Here is a 17923-nt window from a genome sequence, read left to right on the forward strand (position 1 = left end):
CCCACAGAAACACTGGTGCTGACAGAAGTGCAAAGCCCACCTTTCACACCTGGATATCTGAGTGAGAGGGCTCAGTTCTGCTCATCAGCCAGACCCACTGTAGCAGGCCATGTGCCAAATGAAGTACCCAAGGCAGAAAGCTGGGCCCAGAAAGAAGCAGGGGCATTTGTTCCCTTATAGTCTCTAGGCTGAAGGCCTGCTGGGTGCCCTGTAGTGATGTGGTATTGAAATTGGCTTATGTACATTGGTAATGCACTCAAAGTCTGGCAAAGGGGCAGGGACACATCAGAGGTTAAGACACTTCTCAGCCTGATATATTCGTGTTTGTTGCTGCACGGACATTCTCCTTTCATGTGACTCTTCATGGGTGAATGGGAGTCATTCCATTGACTTTGCTGAGAGCTGGACCACACCCCAAGCTAATGCCAATTATGATAGCTTGGCTAAGGGTGGGGCTGGGCTACACCCGAACCAGCACCGCCGTAGCCTGACTGCTTTTCATTCACCTCTTTTGCTAGTTCAGGGCCAGTCGGTGTGTAGATACAGTTCGTGGACTTGGATTTAATTTACATTGATGCCTCACTGACCACCTGTGCTGAATAGAGACCCACTCCACAGTCAGAATGGCCACACGCAAACTCACATAGATATAAGAAAAGGTGTGAAGTAAATCAATGTTGTTATTTTGGTGCACACTTATGGCTGGCCTTGTGCTGCTAGAGCCTGAGCCAAAGAGAGTGGTGGTCAAGTTGAATGCTCCACAGACCTCATGAGCCTGAGGAAGGGCCTTTAGCATAGAGACGCATGGCCTAGTAGTCATCTCTTTACTCTTTGGCCAACTCTTGAAGGAGTGGGGTGGCAATGAGACCTGTTCAAGCACCGGAACAGCCTCAGGTTCCCATTTGCAGTCTTTGGCTACTTCTACACTACAGCGATCTGTCAACAGAAGTTACTGTAGGAAGATATCTTCCAGCAACGTTTCTCTCACCAGATCACATCCACACACAAAAGTGGATCATAAAAGAGCAATCCGCTCTGTTGACAGAGAGAGGCCAGGCTGCCCGGCCACTCTCTTGACAGAACAGCCAACCAGAAGCTTAGCAAACAGGGCAGCCGGGTGAACCGGAATTCCTGTCTGTCCACAGAGGGCCCCCGGAGCATCTTCACAGCTTTTTTGTCAGCAGAAAACTGTCAATGAAGGCATTATACCTGAACAGGGAGAGGCGCAACGCTGCCGGCGGCTGTGCTGGCTTTTGTCAGCAGCCTGTCCACAAAGCACATTTTGCAAGTATCGGAGGGGCAGCCATGTTAGTCTGGATCTGTAACAGCAACGAAGGGTCCTGTGGCACCTTATAGATTAACGGAAAAGTTTTGAGCATGAGCTTTCGTGAGCACAGACTCACTTCATCAGATGCTGGTCTTGATTTTGCAAGTAGACGCCCTGCAGGTTCTTCCAGCAAAAGCCTAGTTTGTCGGCAGAACCCTCTTGCAATGACATAGCCTTTGTGTTTAGCACTTGCTCCTTTTAGCTCTTCAGACTTCACTGGAAGTTGCAGTAAACTCAGCATCACTTTTGGTAAGCAGGCACTCTGGGTTGGGCTCTGGCTACACTGACTTTGGAACAAGAACTATTGGTGTGCTCACTAACTACCAAATTCAGCCCTCACTCTCCCAGGCCAGCCCTGCCCTGCCCTGCCCTGCCCTGCCCTGCCCCACCCCGCCCCCTCAGGGGATTAAGTGAGGGTCACCAAATCCTGCCCTGAACTAAACTGTCTTGTAGGTGGAGGGTGGAAAAAAGGCACAATTTACATTTGAATACAGTGTGAATGTGCTGGAGTACATGTTCCTGAGAATTGTGGTCATACAGACAAAACACAGTATGCTACAGATTGGGTTTTCTGGAGCACATGGAACATCTTCAGTTACGCTGTATTTGATTTGATTTGATTTGGATTTTTTTTCCCGTGAAAGAATCTCATATTAACCTCAGCAAGGCCAGGAGTTATTTACGTCCTGTCTGTCTGGGTTCTTCGTTAGATTCCTCTCACCCACCTAGGTTCTTTCCTCACCTCTTCGCTGTGACTGAGGACTTTCCTTCCTTGTTACTGAACAATACTGTAAACATGAGGTATCAGTGCTTTTTGCTCTGATGTGGACAGTACTGTTTGAGGAAGGTGGTCATTTTAATCACCATTGGCAACAACAGCGTTAATTTAACAGTTGGGGAGCATTACGTTCTACATAAATTAAGTTAATCTACACGAAGCTTCAGTGTTTCAAAGTCTTAGAGCACATTACGTACAGCAGACACAGTGGACAATGTACCTTTGGACTTCAAAGGCTACAGAGCACTTCTGCAGTACACTCTAATGATCAGGGAATCTGCTTTCACTCCACAGGCACGACCTGCTACCACCCTGCAGCATTTTGTATCCCAAAAAGGGAATAAGAATAGCAGAGCAGATGACGGTCACGTATTCTAATAAATAGGGTGATCTGTGTCAGGCTGATTATAGTTGCCGAAGACATTTGAGTCTTAATGGAGGATTGGTAGAGGCAGGATTGAATCAGAGTTGTTTTCTGCAATGTGCATTTAGAAATGTCCACAAAGCGGTGAAGGAGGTTAAAGTTGTGGCTTATTGGATTACTCCTTCAGTGCAGACAGCTCTCTCTGCACAGTTTGTCCTTAGGGGAAGTGGAGATGAGACGGGCACCCCAGTGAGATTTTCATTTGACTGTTCTTTTCAGGTGAACTCAAATTACAAAGATTAATATAATCCCCTGAGGGCTTTTCGTCTTCTTCTTTGTTAAATCCTCCTGCGATACCGTCTACCTGCAAATTTGTGTGGCTAGTTCATAACCTGATGTATAATTTTCTATATTCAGTTTATTTCTATTTTTCTATATGCAGAAGCTCTTGTTTTTTAATTATAAGCAGTTAGAAACAATCACATTTCTGGGAAATTAAAATAAAGCACAAGGCACCTGGAGACCCTATCACCACTGTATCTGGGCAACGTGCAGTCTGTACCACTGCCATTCTGGCAGGTACCCTGGGAGGCTGGGCATGGCTATCACCCCTCTCGTACGGGTGGGAGTTGAGGCACAATGAGACTAAGTGACTTGTCCAGGGTCACACAGGGTGTTTGTGGCACAGAAGAGACTTGACCCCTGACTCTCCTGAGTTCCAAGTATGGACCAGCCTTCCCCTCACTGGTGAGGGTAGCAATTTCACATGTGCCTTATTTATTTAGAAGCCTGGGCCCCACTGACTTTCACTGCGATTTAGGCTTCAACTCACTTACGCATTTGTAAACTTTTTTCCCCTAGATCTCAGACTTGATGTAGTAAAATGTGTGCGCCCAGTGGGGGTCAGACTGCCTACTGGTAAAACCCCAGGAAAGCTGGAGAAGCTGTGTCTAGCTCTGCTCTTATACAGGGCCCATCACTACAGCATTTCCGTCAAGCTGCCTCTGTGCCTATGAAATATGAGGTTCTAATCACAATGGTTTCAGATGTGAGCAGCTGCTTAGCACACAAGTTCTACTTATAGCTCCACAAGAATTCAGGGGAGCTCGCTCCCCTGCCAGGGCAGGCCAGCAGTGAGAAAAGCACAATGAGCACTTCCCACTGTAAGCCAGATGAGTGATCATCCTGTGGAGAGGCAGAATCCCTGCAGCCCTAAGGCCTGATCTTGCAAGGTGCTGAGCCTTCTGCCCTTTATCCAGCAAAGCACTTACATACTTGGATGCTTAACTCTAGGCTTTTGACTAGCCCCACTGGAATGAATGCTCAGCACCTAGCAGGAGAGGGCTCCTCGGCAGGTGGCTCCCCTAACCCAAAAATGATTTCTGGCACTTACAGACTGAGCTGTGGGGGAAAAGGCTGGGGGACACTGATAAGTTTGTTTCACTGTTAGGGATTTAGAAAATGCTGTATAATAAACTGTGCTGGAGGGGTTTAACTGTCATTCAAAATTGTTTATCTTAAAGAGATGCTGGTCCTTCCTGGAAATCGTTGACCTCTTGGTCACGGACCATTCTGTCTCCAGGACCTGGAATATTGCTCTCTCTCTTTCCCGGTCTGTAACCACTAAAGACAAATACATGCATGGAGACAGTCTCTCTCTCTCTTCCAGTTTCACCTGTTAAAAGCTGCTCCTGCTGTTTGAGATGGCACAGTTCTTGTGGAGAAGTTGCAGACAGCTGCTCCACTTGGAACTGTTTGGGGGTTTGTTTTAAAAGTTGCCAAATTATCCACAACTTCACGTCAGAAACCTGAACTCTCCAATGCTTGCCCACACATCAAACAACAAAAGCGTAACCAGTAAAGGAAAATATCAAAGTACCAGCCACTCTGGAGATGGTTTTGGAATAACGTGCCCGGTATATGTTGCAGCTTAAAGTGCTGCAATGGAAGTGTTGCTCAGAGCCAAGTGAGACCAAATAGATGTTATTTTTAGGTACTCATGGCTGGCTTTTGTTTGTCGTGTGCATCTCAGGCACATTGACGGGGCTATTCAGATACCATTAGAATGAAACCCAAGGTTATATGAAAATAAAGGGATTATAGATTTTAAAGTAATTTAATTAAAATAAGCGCAGGGGAGTAAACATTTTCTGCAGACAAACAGCACTTTCCAGTTTGTCATGAAGAGACCTCATGAGGCCATCGAGTCCAGTCCCCTGCGTTCACAGCAGGACCTAGCACCATCCCCCGCACATTTTATGTATCTGTATAAATACTGGCGTGCCCCAGGCCCTTGGAAGGGCCGCTCAAGGACTGAGCTCACACCCCTGGCTTTATAAGGCCAACTCTCTGACCACATGCAAACAACTCCCCATTAATACTGGCTAAATGCTGTTAGATCAGGGAAAGTCAGTTGTAGCTATAGGAGTAAATGTTCCAATGCAAGGAACCTGCAGGCATTATGCACACGTGCATATGTAGTAGGAGTGTAAGATCCCATTGCATTAGTTAACTCATCAAATGTTCATTTGAACCCAGTTAACCAAATAAATGTGCACGCACGCACACACACACGCACACACCCACCCACCCCCTCTCCAGTGCTCCAGGGCCATGTCCACCACACACAAGGGCTGTGCTGGAGCGCCCCTACCCACAGGGGCCCTGCAGGGCTGGAGCAGCCCTCTGCCTGAAGGGCTCCACAGCCCCCATTAGTTGGCCATAACCAGTAAGCCTCAGCCATTTAGGGTGAGGCTTACCAGTTAACCATTTACATCCCTAGTAGGTAGAAAACAAGGGGGTGGGGGCCATACTGCAGCACCACCTCTTCTCACCAGGCACGGATGGGTCCGGTGTTCGCAGTCTCAGCAACGAAACCAGGACACAATAGGTGAAGCCTCATCTTGAGGCGGTCCTGGCATGCGAGGAGCGAGGCACTCTGGCGAGGGAGCTAGTACTACCCCACTGTGCTGTGTAAACAGAGAGGCCCTTCAACAGTGAGGCTGCCAATCTGGAACCTTGAATCAGCATCATGGTCATTTTTAAAGGCGTCCATGGCAGTGTTTGTGGGTTGCTAGTATTAGCCCCCTTCAGAATGCCCGAGTACCAAGTGCCAGGGCTCACCCTACCCCCCAGACTCCCCCCATCTTTTGGAAGCTAGCGCTAGATTTCCAAAAGTGTTTAGGTGCCCAGGTTCACTAAAGCACCGATGTAGGTTAGGGGCCTCATGCCCATTGAAGGCAAAGGGAGTTAGGGCCTCAGCTCACATTGCTGCTTTGGTAAACCCCAGTATGTGCCTAGCTGCATCTTCAGCTGCTCCGTTACCATTGGAAACCTGGGCTGGGTGGCTGTTCAGCTCCAGAGCAGCAGCACTGCCCCAGGCAGCTGAAAGAGGAGGGAACAGGCAAGAAGCCCATGCTGAGGCCTTTGATTTCCAAGGGAGAAGGGCACGTTTTCCAACCAGGACCCTTCTCCCAGGTAAGTTATCTAGAAGTCACGCAGCGGGTTTGGTTCTAGCTGTAACTCAGACGCCGCACTCCACACCTGAAGTCAGCTGCCCAGGTACCCCCCCACACCTGCCTTTCTGGGAGAAATTTATTTCACCTTCTTGACCACACAGAGCTGAGTCCCCTGTTCTGCTGCACTTGGGGCCCAGCTCTGCAGCCAGGCTCAGTAACAGACCCTGGTAAGGCAATACAGAGAGGCAGGGGCAATTCCTTGTTCTATTGGCATCATGCTTGCAGCCCCTTGAGCCATCACTTCGTCCAGATCATGCTCAGTCTAATGTCTCAGCAAAGCAAAGTGGTGTCATGATGCAGAACAGAGCAGGTGTTTGCACCAGGTCACACTCTTCCTTTCTGGTCTGTAACATTTCTCTCACTAGAATGGCTTGTGCGCACTCTGCTCTGGGTTACTTTTCAGTAGCCCTCCCTTGCCCCCCCATCCCGCCTCGACACACTGCTCTTGACAAGCCTGAACAGGACGTATTTTGTGTACCCACAAGTTAGTATCCTGGAGCACCTTTTGCACAGTCCACAGTGAGCACCGTACTGAGGTTGCCCTCTTAGCAGGGAGCCAGTTCTGCCTAACGGAACTGCTTCAGCCCAGTAGCACCAGCATGAGCCTGTGCATGAGGAATCAGTGCTCTGGCCCCAGGATGAAGTAGTAGGGTGGTGGGGGGGGGGGGCGGTGAAATGCTCAGGTCTTGTCTCTGTACACAAGGTGCTCAATAGAGCAGACAAGGCCGATGGTAGCTGCCATGCAGAACACCCCCTTTGCTCAAGCACAGCCTGAGTTGTGTTGGGCTAATTTTACTGGTATCTTCTTATGCGTCAGCTGCCTGCCTGCCTCCTCCTCAGACTCCAGCACAGACCCAAGTGCTCATGCTGGCAGGGTCCTCCTCTAACCCCATTCACCCTTCTCCCACCTGTCACATACTATGCCCTAGCCAGGTGCTCACAACAGGCTGAGGACCCCAGGCCTTGGGAGGGAACCGTGGACCTGACACTGCATGCCAGCACTCAGCTCTCAAGAGCCAGAGTGGAGAAGCAACTCCTCTGTGCTCCACAGCCAAACCGGCAAGTTTTATTAATGGCTTCAGGCAAGCAGAACAGCAGCCACGCAAAGGCAAGGAGAGCTTTGTCTGCATTACCACAGCAGGAGCCCCATCTTCGGGGCTGAGCTGCCCCAGTTAAACTGACCAGAGTCACAGCTGCAGCCCTACTCAGCTTCCTGTCGCTGGGAGTTGGACAGAGCCTGGGGCTGGTTTAAAGTCTGCGTTACTGCTCTCCGAATTCTCTCCTGGCCGCTCATAACAGCACCTTGCTGCTGGAATGTGATTCAGCTAGTCCCTACACAGTCACAGCCCTGACACAACCCCTTGGAATGTCTCCCCACACTGGTCTCAGGCCTGGCCGTAGCCCATCCCTCCCCACTCGTAGGGAGGCCAAGGGCATCAGGTTTGCTTGATTGCTACCTCTCCCCCACTCACTGCCGTAGAACAACACATGCATGGTTCTGCTGCACTTTGCACACGATCCCGCATTTCATTTTATGCCAGAACCGCTCCCTGAGGGCTTTATGCCCAGTACTCTGAAGGCTGCAGAGCATCACAGGCAATGCAAGACGCTGCTGGACCCAGCCTCACTCTGCAGCCAGAGAACCAAACTAACTGCTCAGGAGGTCAATTATCTAGCTGGTACTGGTACAATACATCTCTCTCCAAAAAATACAGCCTTGCAGTGCCAGAATATGACCAAGGCCAGACAAGCCCCCGCAAGATATTCCCAGGCTAATGTGGCTTTTCCACCTCTAACACCTTTGGTCTCAGTGTATTTGCTGCATGCCTTTGGTCAGACCATGGCTGTGTTTTATGAAGCCAAACAATGCTGAAACACGGCCAGCTGCAGTGAGACCTTTAGTTCCATGATTAGTTTGCTGGCAGGGCCACAGCACCAGGAGATGCCGCCCGGAGCGAGGAAACCCAATCCGTCACAGGTGACTGGTGGGTGAATCATCATTTCAATTTGACTCAGTGCGTTCATTGTCCAGGGTAGGAGACTTCAAAGTTCCTGTCATCTCTGAGAACCTGCGTTTCGAGACACGCTCTCAAGAAGGGGTTGGAGTGGCTGGAGTTTGGTGTCCGGTTGCACTGTCGTCACACTATTGGTGTCCTGGGTTTTACTGCAAGCGTCACAGTGGCTCCAGTAAAGATTTCCACGATGCTTTTAAAGGAGATGGATGACTATATGTAAGGGTGTGACTCCTTTCTCTAGCGTTCATGGGCAGCTGCAGTTTGCCAGGAATTGTGTACAGTCTGAGCTCAGCTGTGAGTGACGTGTCAGGCTCAGCCCTGCTCGGCTGTTAACCGATGAGCCTTTGTTTTTGCCTTTTTAATTATTCTGCTAAACCAAACCAGTGTGGTCAGTGCCAAGTAAGTGTAGCGCTGGCCCTTAAAGAAGGCGCTTGTGTTCTGCAGCAGCATTTCTGAGCTTTCAGTCAGACTAATCGTGCATTCACCCCAGCAGGGAGCATTTCACTAACACAACTGGATTACTCTGAATGTTGCACTCTTGCTTTGAAAGGTCTCATCAAGCCTCCATGGGCAGATGGGGGTGGGGCTCAGGCGTTGTGAGAGGGGTTTTGGCTTTGGACAATTTCTGTCCTCTTGGAATTCTGTTTGCTGTTATTTTGGGAAAGCTGTTTGTAGGGTTGTTAGGGGAGGAGCTTCCACAGTCCTGGGCTCCCTATTGGTAAAGCTCCTCTCCGAGGAAGTTACCTCAGGGCTATTTTGATGTTAATAATAACAACCCCATTCCGGGTGGTTATTGCTCCGTGAGATTATTCAGTCGGACACTGTGTTAGCCGGCTCCTCTAGCGCCCCAGTTACAAGCTGGCAACAGCAAAAGGAACCTGGGCAGCATTGTCCAGTGCTAAACAAATGCCACAAGGCTTGTAAAAATTAAAGGCAAGTATGAGCCCTTCAGAGCTGAGCAGCGCCTTGCCCGATGCTGACATTCCCAACACTTAGAGCCAAATGCAGATGATAAAGCAACAAGCAAAGTGAATTTAAAGATGGAATGTAAACAGGAAAGTACCAAAGGCAGTGCTTTTTTTTTTTTTTTTTTTTTGTGCTGGTACTGAGTACCAGCACCTCAGCAGCCTCAGCCATGGGATTGGCTGGGGATGGGGGACAGGGAGCCAGCTGAATACAGGCTCACTTTTTTATTTCTTTTTCTAAAACAAAAAAAGTCTTTGACCTAAGGGGAAACATGCTAGGATTTCACACCTCCTGAAATACATCAAGCCTGCCTATTAAGATGGAAATTACCTTTGCAGCAGCCTGTGGAATGAATCACACAGTGTTTTAATTAGAAAGTCACTGGAGCTCAAGCTATTCATTTGCAAATGCAAATATTAAATGGCCATTCTCAGCATGTCCCACACAGTAAACTCCTAGGAGTCAAGTAGAAACGTGTGGGATGCTGCCACCAAAGCATGAACAGATTTTGAGAAACCTTAAGAGAGTTCAACATGCTCTCAATGGGAACAGCCAGGGCTGCAAACCTGGTATACAATTACCATTGTTAAATGCTATAGCCTAAAGAAAACATTTGGAGCAAATAGGAGAGGCTCTAGGAACACGTGCAAGACAGAATTCGGCTCTGATGAGAACACAAAGCCCTGATCTGTTTTGGAGAACACTGAAATTCAAGTCCAGGAATTGCAAGTGCACAAAGGAAAAAAGTCTGATCTTGTGTGATCGTATTTCAGTTTGCTGCATATCAGGGATCATGAAAGGGTCGTATGGTGTCTTTTTCACTCCAGTCCCAGAAGAGTTGTTTTCTGTTAACATTAGGTTGTTTGAATGCAGAGAAATACCTGCTTGCCATTGCCAGGGCTCATGGGCCTTCCTGTCTGTTTTGTCCTCTTCAGTCATCAGTCCATAGTGAAAGGAAACAACGGGCTGCCGCCTGTGGACCGGCTCCTGAAGTTCCTAGTGGATAGCTCTGCAGACTGCGAGGAGGAAGTTCAGTGTGCAAACTGTGACCAGGAGTGCAAAAAACAGGTAAGACAGGGAGGGCCTTGTTCTGCCTCCAGCTCCATAGCCAGGCCTTGCACGCCGCCAAAGGCAAAGGAGTGCACAGCCATCATCCAAAGAGCTGCCAGGCTACCACCCTCAATTCCAAATTTAGGCCTCACTCACAGATTTAGGCACCTATGCAAGTGAGCTGTGTTTTTCCTGCCATATCCTTGTTGCTTAGAGAGTCCTTTTAGGGTCTCCCAAGCAGACTGCATTTGGGTCTTGAACAGTGTTAGTGTCACATTTCTACAGCCAAGCCATAGGTAAACCAGGAGATGTCGAGCACGGCGTAAGGGCCAGTAATGGGTTAAAAGCCATTGGGGGGCAGGGTGGGAAAGACCGCAGAACAAAACTGGCTGCCAGAGAGGGAGGGAGAAAGACTTGGTGGTTGAGAGAAGCCATGCACAGGAGGACCTTCCTGGACACCTCAAAGAACTCCGACCAAACCCCCAAGCGTGCTCAGCCTGGGGAGGAGGGTCAGGCAGAGACGGGCATGGGGCTGTTTTCTGGGTTTTAGCCAGATTCTGTACAGCTCGTGGGCTGTCCAAAGTGAAGTGTACTTGTGTTCGAAACCCTTACAAAGCCTGTGCTGCTCTGTCACCAGTCCCTGGAGAGGTAAAGAGTCAGCTGCAGTGCCCCCAGGTGGAGCGCAGAGAAAGGCTGTGCTTTTGCCACTGAGTAATGAGGAGCCAGCACTCGTCCAGCTGGCCATGGACAGCCCACCCCTGAAGTCCCCCTTCCGTAAAGGAGCAACAGAAAGGCCTGTGCCCCTGGGGTGGGCCAGAGAGGCCAACGCCAGACTATGCTGGACCCACCGCAGCTCAAAGGAGGTGTAGCATGAGTCCGGGAAGGTGGAACCCTGGTGAAGGTCCAGTGGGAGAAGCCCGGTACAGGCTGTGAGTCTCCCCAGAGCTGTTAACTACAAAGCTGGCACCTGCCCTGTTTGCCCTGAGCCCTGCCCTCGACCAGGGTAGTGTCTGGCTCAGAGACAGGAGGAGGAAAACCATTTCTGGTCCCACCGATGAGCACGCAGGTGCTCAGCTCTCTTTGGGCTTTGTGCTCCATTTGCCCATCAGGAAATGGACACCATGTACTTCTGCAACACCTGTAACCAGCCCCTCTGCAGCAAGTGCCGCGAAGAGACCCACAAAGCCAAGATGTTCTCTCGCCACGAGATTGTCTCCTTGACTAAGCGCACTAAAGACATCCACAAGAAATGCTGTGAGTACCTCCCATCCGCCCCACACCACCCAGGTCAGGGTTTCCATAGAACATGCTGGAGGGTTAACACAGGCCTTTCAGCATCACTTTCTCAACTGAATCTAGGGCGTTGCCTCTCTGAGCTGCACGCGCTGACCAGGAGTTTTGCATTCTGCTGCTGTCCCATGCAGAGTGCAGTGCCCAGGAACTGCCTCTCCCCCCAGGAACCAGGAGCTGGCAGGCTGGAGCTGCTCGTGATTTCCCCCCACAGTTTGCATGGCGACACTGCAGTTTGCAAACAGGCAGTTCCCAGACTGTGTGAGAAGCAAGGCTGTGCCCGGCTAATGAGCAGCATATGCTGCACGCTTGTACAAAGGACCGCACAGCTTGCGCCTTTGGTACAAAGGACGCGGGTGAACACAGAAGCGTTCCCGACCCAGTGGCATGTAAGGAAAGCATTTATTGTAAGGGCTATGCCCTTGGGCAGTGACCTGCATGCAGCCTCCTCCAGTTGGCCCCACCAGCCAGACATGCAGGCCGCTCTGCCAGACAGCCTGCAAGTCAGAGTGGTGTCCTCTGAAGAGGGCCGGCCTCAGGACTAGACCTGCTCATGAGGCTGAGCTGTCACGGAGTAAGAGCTGCTCAGAAACCTGGTAGGAAGGAACATCTCCAGCCTCAGAGAGGTGGACGCAGCTCACCTACTCTGTGTCCTCGCTGCTAAAGGTAGCGCTGTCCCTAAAGTCTGCTGCAGGCTAGTCAGGGAGCTAGTTTAACTCTGGGATAAACGTGTTTGTTCCCAGCTCTTCACGAGGAACCGTACATCATGTTTTCAACAGAGAAGAAGTCCATGCTCTGCATTAACTGTTTTCGGGACATGCAGGTGTAAGTAGCAGAGCAGCTGACTCCCTGCCCCTCCCCCAGCTCTTTGTAGACAGGTCAGCCCTAGCGTGCACTCACCTTTGTGCTTCCAGCTCTTTGGACTGCCCCCTAAGCCTCCGACATTATGCTCCAGGGAGGATGCAGGAAAATGGTGTGGGAGGGACGGGGGCAGTGGCAGCATGGAGGTGCTTCAGGGAGCACACTATGGCTAAGTTAGTACCTTGTTTGCAGAGGTGCCAGTCAGGCATGACAGCTGCCATCATGGTGGCAGGCCCCAGAGGGGACGGGGCTGGAGCGTGGCATGCCCAGGGCAGGGAGAACACGAATGGATGCAAACACAAAAAGAGCAAACAAGCAGCCTCCTTCAGATGGCCTGAGAGAGACCAACAGAACTTCCTCGCTTGAGCAGCCAGCCCCACTTATTTGGCACTAGAGCTGTTCTAGATCAGTAGTGGTTGCTGGACGTTGGGGAGGTTTTTCTGAGCTGGGGGGGGGGGCCTGGGAACAGCGCAGGAAGCGGCAGCCGCAGCATTGCATAAGAAGGCTGAAACCAACAGTTTCCACCCATCTAAGAAAGCGATGGGAAGGGGACCTAGAGCAGATCAGAGTAACAAGAGTGCCTGGTGGGGTAATGGGAGCATCAGAGCAGAGAGACCGTCTGCTTTGGGCTGACAGACAACAACCAGCACAGGATATGTGAGCCCAGCACTGGGCATGTGGCTATCAGACAGCTGATAGATGGATAGAAAGGGGACAAATTCATTGTTCCTATGCTGCTGCAGGAGACTTCATCTGCAGCAGGGCAGAGGGTCCTCGTTAACTGTTGTACATCCATAGCCCTGATCAGTCAGACTAAAGGAGATGGGGAGGAGTGGTGAGCAGGTTGTGCAGGATTCAGGGCGATCCCAATTCACAGCTCTCTGCCTCTTTCAGAGAAAGCCGAGCCCACTGCATTGACATCGAGACTGCCTACATGCAAGGCTGTGAGAAACTCGACCAGGCTGTCATGGTGGGTAGCATTTGAGAGACGCCCTCAGAGTTTTAGTGTGTTGATGTTTGGCACCAAAATTCCTGTTGTGAAGGAGCGACAGTGGGACAGCTACTCCCAGTGTCCTCAGTCCTGGGGGAAAGGTTGCTTCAGTGAAACATCATTCAGTAAAACGCCAGAGCTCAGGCCTGGGCCACGTGTCCTGGACCCATCACTGTGCTTTCCCACTTTGCTTGCAAGCGACTCCCCAGTTGTCACATGCCGCCCTTCCTGCCTAGGCCGTGAAAGAGCTCCAGACATCCACGCGAGAGGCCATTGTCCTACTTAAAGCCATGATCGAGGAGGTGCGCAACAGCGCAGACGAGGAGAAGACATCCATCAACTCCCTGTTTAGTAGCATGCAGGTATGGCGTGGCCTGCTGCGGCCAGTGAACGACCCTTCTTTGTGAGGCTGCCAGGAGAGCAAGGGGGGGGAACAACAGACTGGGGGAAGTGGAGTCTCCTCCAGCTTAGCCTGCTGTCCTTCGGGGTACCTCCAGTGACATCCATCGCTCCCCCCGGCCAAGCGAGAGGAGAATTAGGCGGGTAATTCCCCACACAGAGCGCATTTGACACCCCTCATTCCCTGCTGAGTGCACGCAGGTAACAGCCCAGCAGGGAGCTGCTTTGCTGTCAGTGTGGGAGCTGTAAGCTGCAGGGGTTAGCTCCAGGACTGTTCCATCATTTCTACCTTTTTCAGGAGAAACTAGCAGAAAGGAAGAAGATGCTTCTGAAGGCTGTTCAGAGGTAAGGCCAGCCAGCACAACCACGACTCATTGCTTGTGGGACGGGCAGCGCAAAGAGACCTGTCCTAGCAGACTTGTGCAAAAATCCCAATATGCTGCCTGGGTAACAGAACCCCCATGCAGAGGGAAGAGCAACAGAGACTTTCGCATTGACCAGCATGTCAGTTCTCCACTCCTCATAGCTGAGGGTCATCTTGGCAGGTGTGTGGAGCGGGGAGTCCTCTGTTTTGCTGCTCTGCTTTCAGGGAACGGCTGGCCCCTGAACTGGCCCCTGCGTGAGGAAGAGGAGCGGATGTGTTTGTGATTGAAAAGCTGCACACCACCCTGCCCTTTATGGCAAGGTGGTGTGGTGCATTGACTGGGTGCGAGGTCAAGGCCACTGGGCTCACCTGCAATACCTTGTTGTAGAGAGTGGTTTTGTCCTCCTCCCAGACCCGCGGAGAGCCAGCTGCCAGGCTTTGCAGCTGCACTGTGGATTTCTCTCCATCTCTCCCACCCACCCCGTTTTACTGGTAGCCCTGAACGGCAGATCTTAGCAGTCACTGACAGAGCCTCTAGGGCCAACATTTTCATCACTGACTACAAGCATAAAAAACCTAGCAGTCCCGCGGCACCTGAGAGGCCAACACATGCAGTGGGTAAGAGGAGCTTTCGTGGGTAAGACCCAGTCATCTGAAGAAGTGGGTCTGACCCACGAGAGCTCACGACTGAAGTTGGTTTGTCTCCACAGGACTGCTTGTTTGTGGAGCTACAGACTAACCCAACCCCCGAGACAGCAAGCATAGAAATGGGTGCAGAGAATATTTAGTGAGCACCTCCCTTCCCCCCCTGCAGGCCTGCCCCTACCCCTTACCCCGCTGCTCTGACTGCATTTTGGACATTAGCTGTCCTGCGAGCAGGCCGGCAGTTGGTGTCAGCTCTGAAAGACAGCAGTGAGCTGACTCCGGTACCTGGTTTGTCATTCAGCCATGGGCAGTTACAGGCTTTACTCGTTTCCACTTCTTTTCTCCAAGTATTTTTCACAAAGGCTGGTCCCTGTGCTGATGGGAACTGGGTTTCTCTCCTGTCACATTCAGTCAGTATGAAGAGAAGGAAAAGGCATTTAAGGAGCAACTCTCCCACCTGGCATCCCTGCTGCCCACCCTGCAGGTAAGCACACGCACAGTCCCAGCACACACTGGGCTGTGCTACTCCTGCAATGTGTACACGCTCAGGTGACCCAGGCGGTTACTTTCATAACTCAGTTACCCTGTGAGCTCTCCCTCCACTAAGCTCCTGGCTGGATAGTTGTTTACATAGGAATTATGGACGAATTAGATCGATGTATAGGATTCTTTGGCCCTTTGACATACTGCAGCGACTGAGTTACCTAGCAACTACACAACACTTCCCAGGGAAAGGAAACTGCCATCTAATCAAAGAGCTGGTTACCGGGCTTGGAACTGCCCTCGTGTTTGCATGCCCTTCTGCAGTAGGACTCAACCAGAGCTCTTAGACACCTTCCTGTCCTTCCCTGCTGGGAAGCTTGGCAAATACCCACCATGGTTCCTAGGCCATGTGTTTGCAGACCACTTCGCTCCTGGAAATGGTTTTCCCAGAAAACAAGCAGCGACCCTGGAGCCCGGAAGCTGAGCCGAAACCTAAGCAGTGCTGAGCAGCTGCAGCTCCTGCTGGATCCAGTTCCACTCTCGTGAGCTCAGCTGAGCAGGATCAGCCCCCATCATGTCAGTGAGTGGCAGGTGTTAAGTATCTCCCAGGATCTGTCCCTGTACATGGCAGATTCATTCCCAGAGGAAGGGTGTCCCCTGTTGCACACAGCCCTTCTGTGTTGTGTCCTCAGGCTGCGGGAATTTTCCATGTGGCCTGCCAGGGTCCTCACAGCCTCTGCAGTGGTGACATCTGTGAGTTAGCACATACTGCTTGTCCAGGTTGGACCTCCCTAGTCCGGCTCGCTCTGGTCCACCACCTCCGTGGTCCACCATGATTTCAGTTAGCTGGATATGCACTTACCATGGGTGTGGCCAAGTTTCCTGTGGTCCCATAAAGTTTGTTTACAGCCACCAGTCCTGGCTCTCCATGTTCTGTGCTGTTATTTAGCTGTCATTTACCCCAATGTTTTCTAAGAGCCCAGTAAGCAGTGGAGGGGTAGGTAACGCATCTAGGCAATATTGACCTCCCGTGGTCTGGCGGATTCTCTGATTTGGCACCGGTCAGGATTAATGGCACCATTGCTTGTCATTATGTCCAGGTTCATTTGGTCACCTGTTCTGCTTTTTTGAGCTCTGCAAACAAAGCCGAATTCCTGGACTTGGGATATGTAAGTAGATTCCTAGCCTGGAAGGCACACTAGCAGCTGGCTTCCACCCATACCAGGTAGGGGCAGAGCCACGTGTCTCATCAAGAACCAAGGGATGGGTGAGCTTAGTAAAGAGATTACTCAGCCTTTTGCCCCAAATGCACATGGGCCCCAAAGGTGGGAAGACCCTTGGTTCACTGGTTTGTAATTTGGAGTCAACGTCTCGCTCTTTGAGCTTTGGTATCAGTTGAGCCAGGAAGTAGAAATACAGCAAAAAGTCAGGAGCCAGTGTCTGTGCCAAACTTCCACGCCAGAGACACTCAGAAGCACAGACGTGCACTTGTCACTGCACCAAAGCCCTGGAACATTTTCTTACCCCCAAACGTTATTTGCAGAGCTGAGCAAAAGCTCTTCACCAGCAGCCTGGTAGCTTTGCAAGTGCTCTTTGCTGCCCACAGCAAGATGTAGGCTCCCACCATGTCTTAAAGCGAGGCCAATATTGGGACGCCAGCCCTGGACGGTGACAAAGGGATGCAGAGCTGAGAGGAGCTGAAAGCTTTAACACAAAATACTCTTCTCAATTTCAGCAACTGATGGAGAGGCTCCAGAAAATAGTCAAACTTCCACATCGCTTGCGACCCACACAGACGAGCAAGGTAAACTCTTTCCTCCCAACTCACAGGCTCTGATGTCTCTGGAGTCCCATATTTTGGAATTTAATACAACCTGCTCATGTCATTTTGGGGGCTCTGTTATGTTCCTGCTTACAGTTTGCCTCCAAATACCCTAGACAGCAGAGTTATTGCTTCCATTACTTCCCCAGATCCACGCTGCCTCAAGTCCCCAGCGCTTTCAGCGTGCCCATCATCTTACGCAAACAGCCTGGCAGGAGAGCCACCACCTGTGGGATAAGCCAGGAGAGCAGACAAGCATGTTAGCTTGGACGGATGTTTCCTGTTCCCAAAGCATATTTTATTCTTCCTTGCATGGAGCAAATTCCTACCCCAGCAAACAGGGCAGGTGCTCAGACAGAAGCTAGTGCCCTATATAGCTGGTTCAGGGGCTGTGTCTGTCTCCATGGCCAGTGCATTTTATGGTGTCTGAGCAAGGGCATAAGTCCCTGCAGAAGCCGTCCAGTGGGGCCTCCCAAACGGTCTAATCCAGGTGTGTCCGGCTCGCGGGCCGCATGCAGCCCTGGACAGCTAGTAATGCGGCCCCACAAGATCGTAAACTTTTAACGTTATGTGATTTATATACATTAACTATATTATGTATTTTATATGCGGCCCAAGACAATTCCTCTTCACTCAGTGCGGCCCAGGCACGCCAAAAGGTTGGACGCCCATGGTCTAATCAATCCTTTTGGCCCCCTGCAGATAAACACTGAGTACAGGGCCGAGTTTGCCCACTGCCTAGAGCCGCTGCTGCTGCTGAATCCACGCCGGCCGGTGGTAGTGAGCGGAGGTGGCATTGGACCAGGGATCAGCAATGGAAACATGTAAGATGTTCCATTTCTCAGCTACAGCCGCAGGGACGGACAGGGGAACAACAGTCTCCATGAGCCTCTGATGTTTAGAATAAGATTTGGAGAATCAATACTAACCTAGGATTTAGGTAGTGATTCTAACCTGTGGGTCACACAAGAGACACAGATAAACCAAAAGGTGCCCAGGTGGCTGTGGAGCTCAGGGTGGGTGGGGAATCCTGGCCAGAAGAGAATGAGC

At 51.0% G+C, this 17923-nt stretch overlaps 1 protein-coding gene across 4 annotated transcripts in view; it reads left to right on the forward strand.

Moving 5' to 3' along the window:
• RNF207 (ring finger protein 207) overlaps positions 1-17923 on the forward strand; it is a 38890-nt gene that overhangs the window by 4607 nt on the left and 16360 nt on the right. For 2 of the 4 annotated variants that reach the window (XM_074975961.1, XM_074975958.1), the window contains exons 3-12: positions 9904-10036; positions 11128-11272; positions 12052-12133; positions 13064-13139; positions 13397-13522; positions 13858-13904; positions 14980-15052; positions 16152-16220; positions 16787-16855; positions 17576-17697. In XM_074975961.1, the coding sequence (XP_074832062.1) occupies positions 9904-10036; positions 11128-11272; positions 12052-12133; positions 13064-13139; positions 13397-13522; positions 13858-13904; positions 14980-15052; positions 16152-16220; positions 16787-16855; positions 17576-17697 (942 nt within the window). Of the gene's footprint in view, positions 1-8067; positions 8219-9903; positions 10037-11127; positions 11273-12051; positions 12134-13063; positions 13140-13396; positions 13523-13857; positions 13905-14979; positions 15053-16151; positions 16221-16786; positions 16856-17575; positions 17698-17923 lie in introns of those variants that run through there. The other 2 variants (XM_074975962.1, XM_074975960.1) reach the window with 2 other exon arrangements.

This window comes from Carettochelys insculpta, chromosome 23 (assembly GCF_033958435.1).
Source record: "Carettochelys insculpta isolate YL-2023 chromosome 23, ASM3395843v1, whole genome shotgun sequence".
In the NCBI taxonomy this organism is placed as follows: domain Eukaryota; kingdom Metazoa; phylum Chordata; order Testudines; family Carettochelyidae; genus Carettochelys; species Carettochelys insculpta.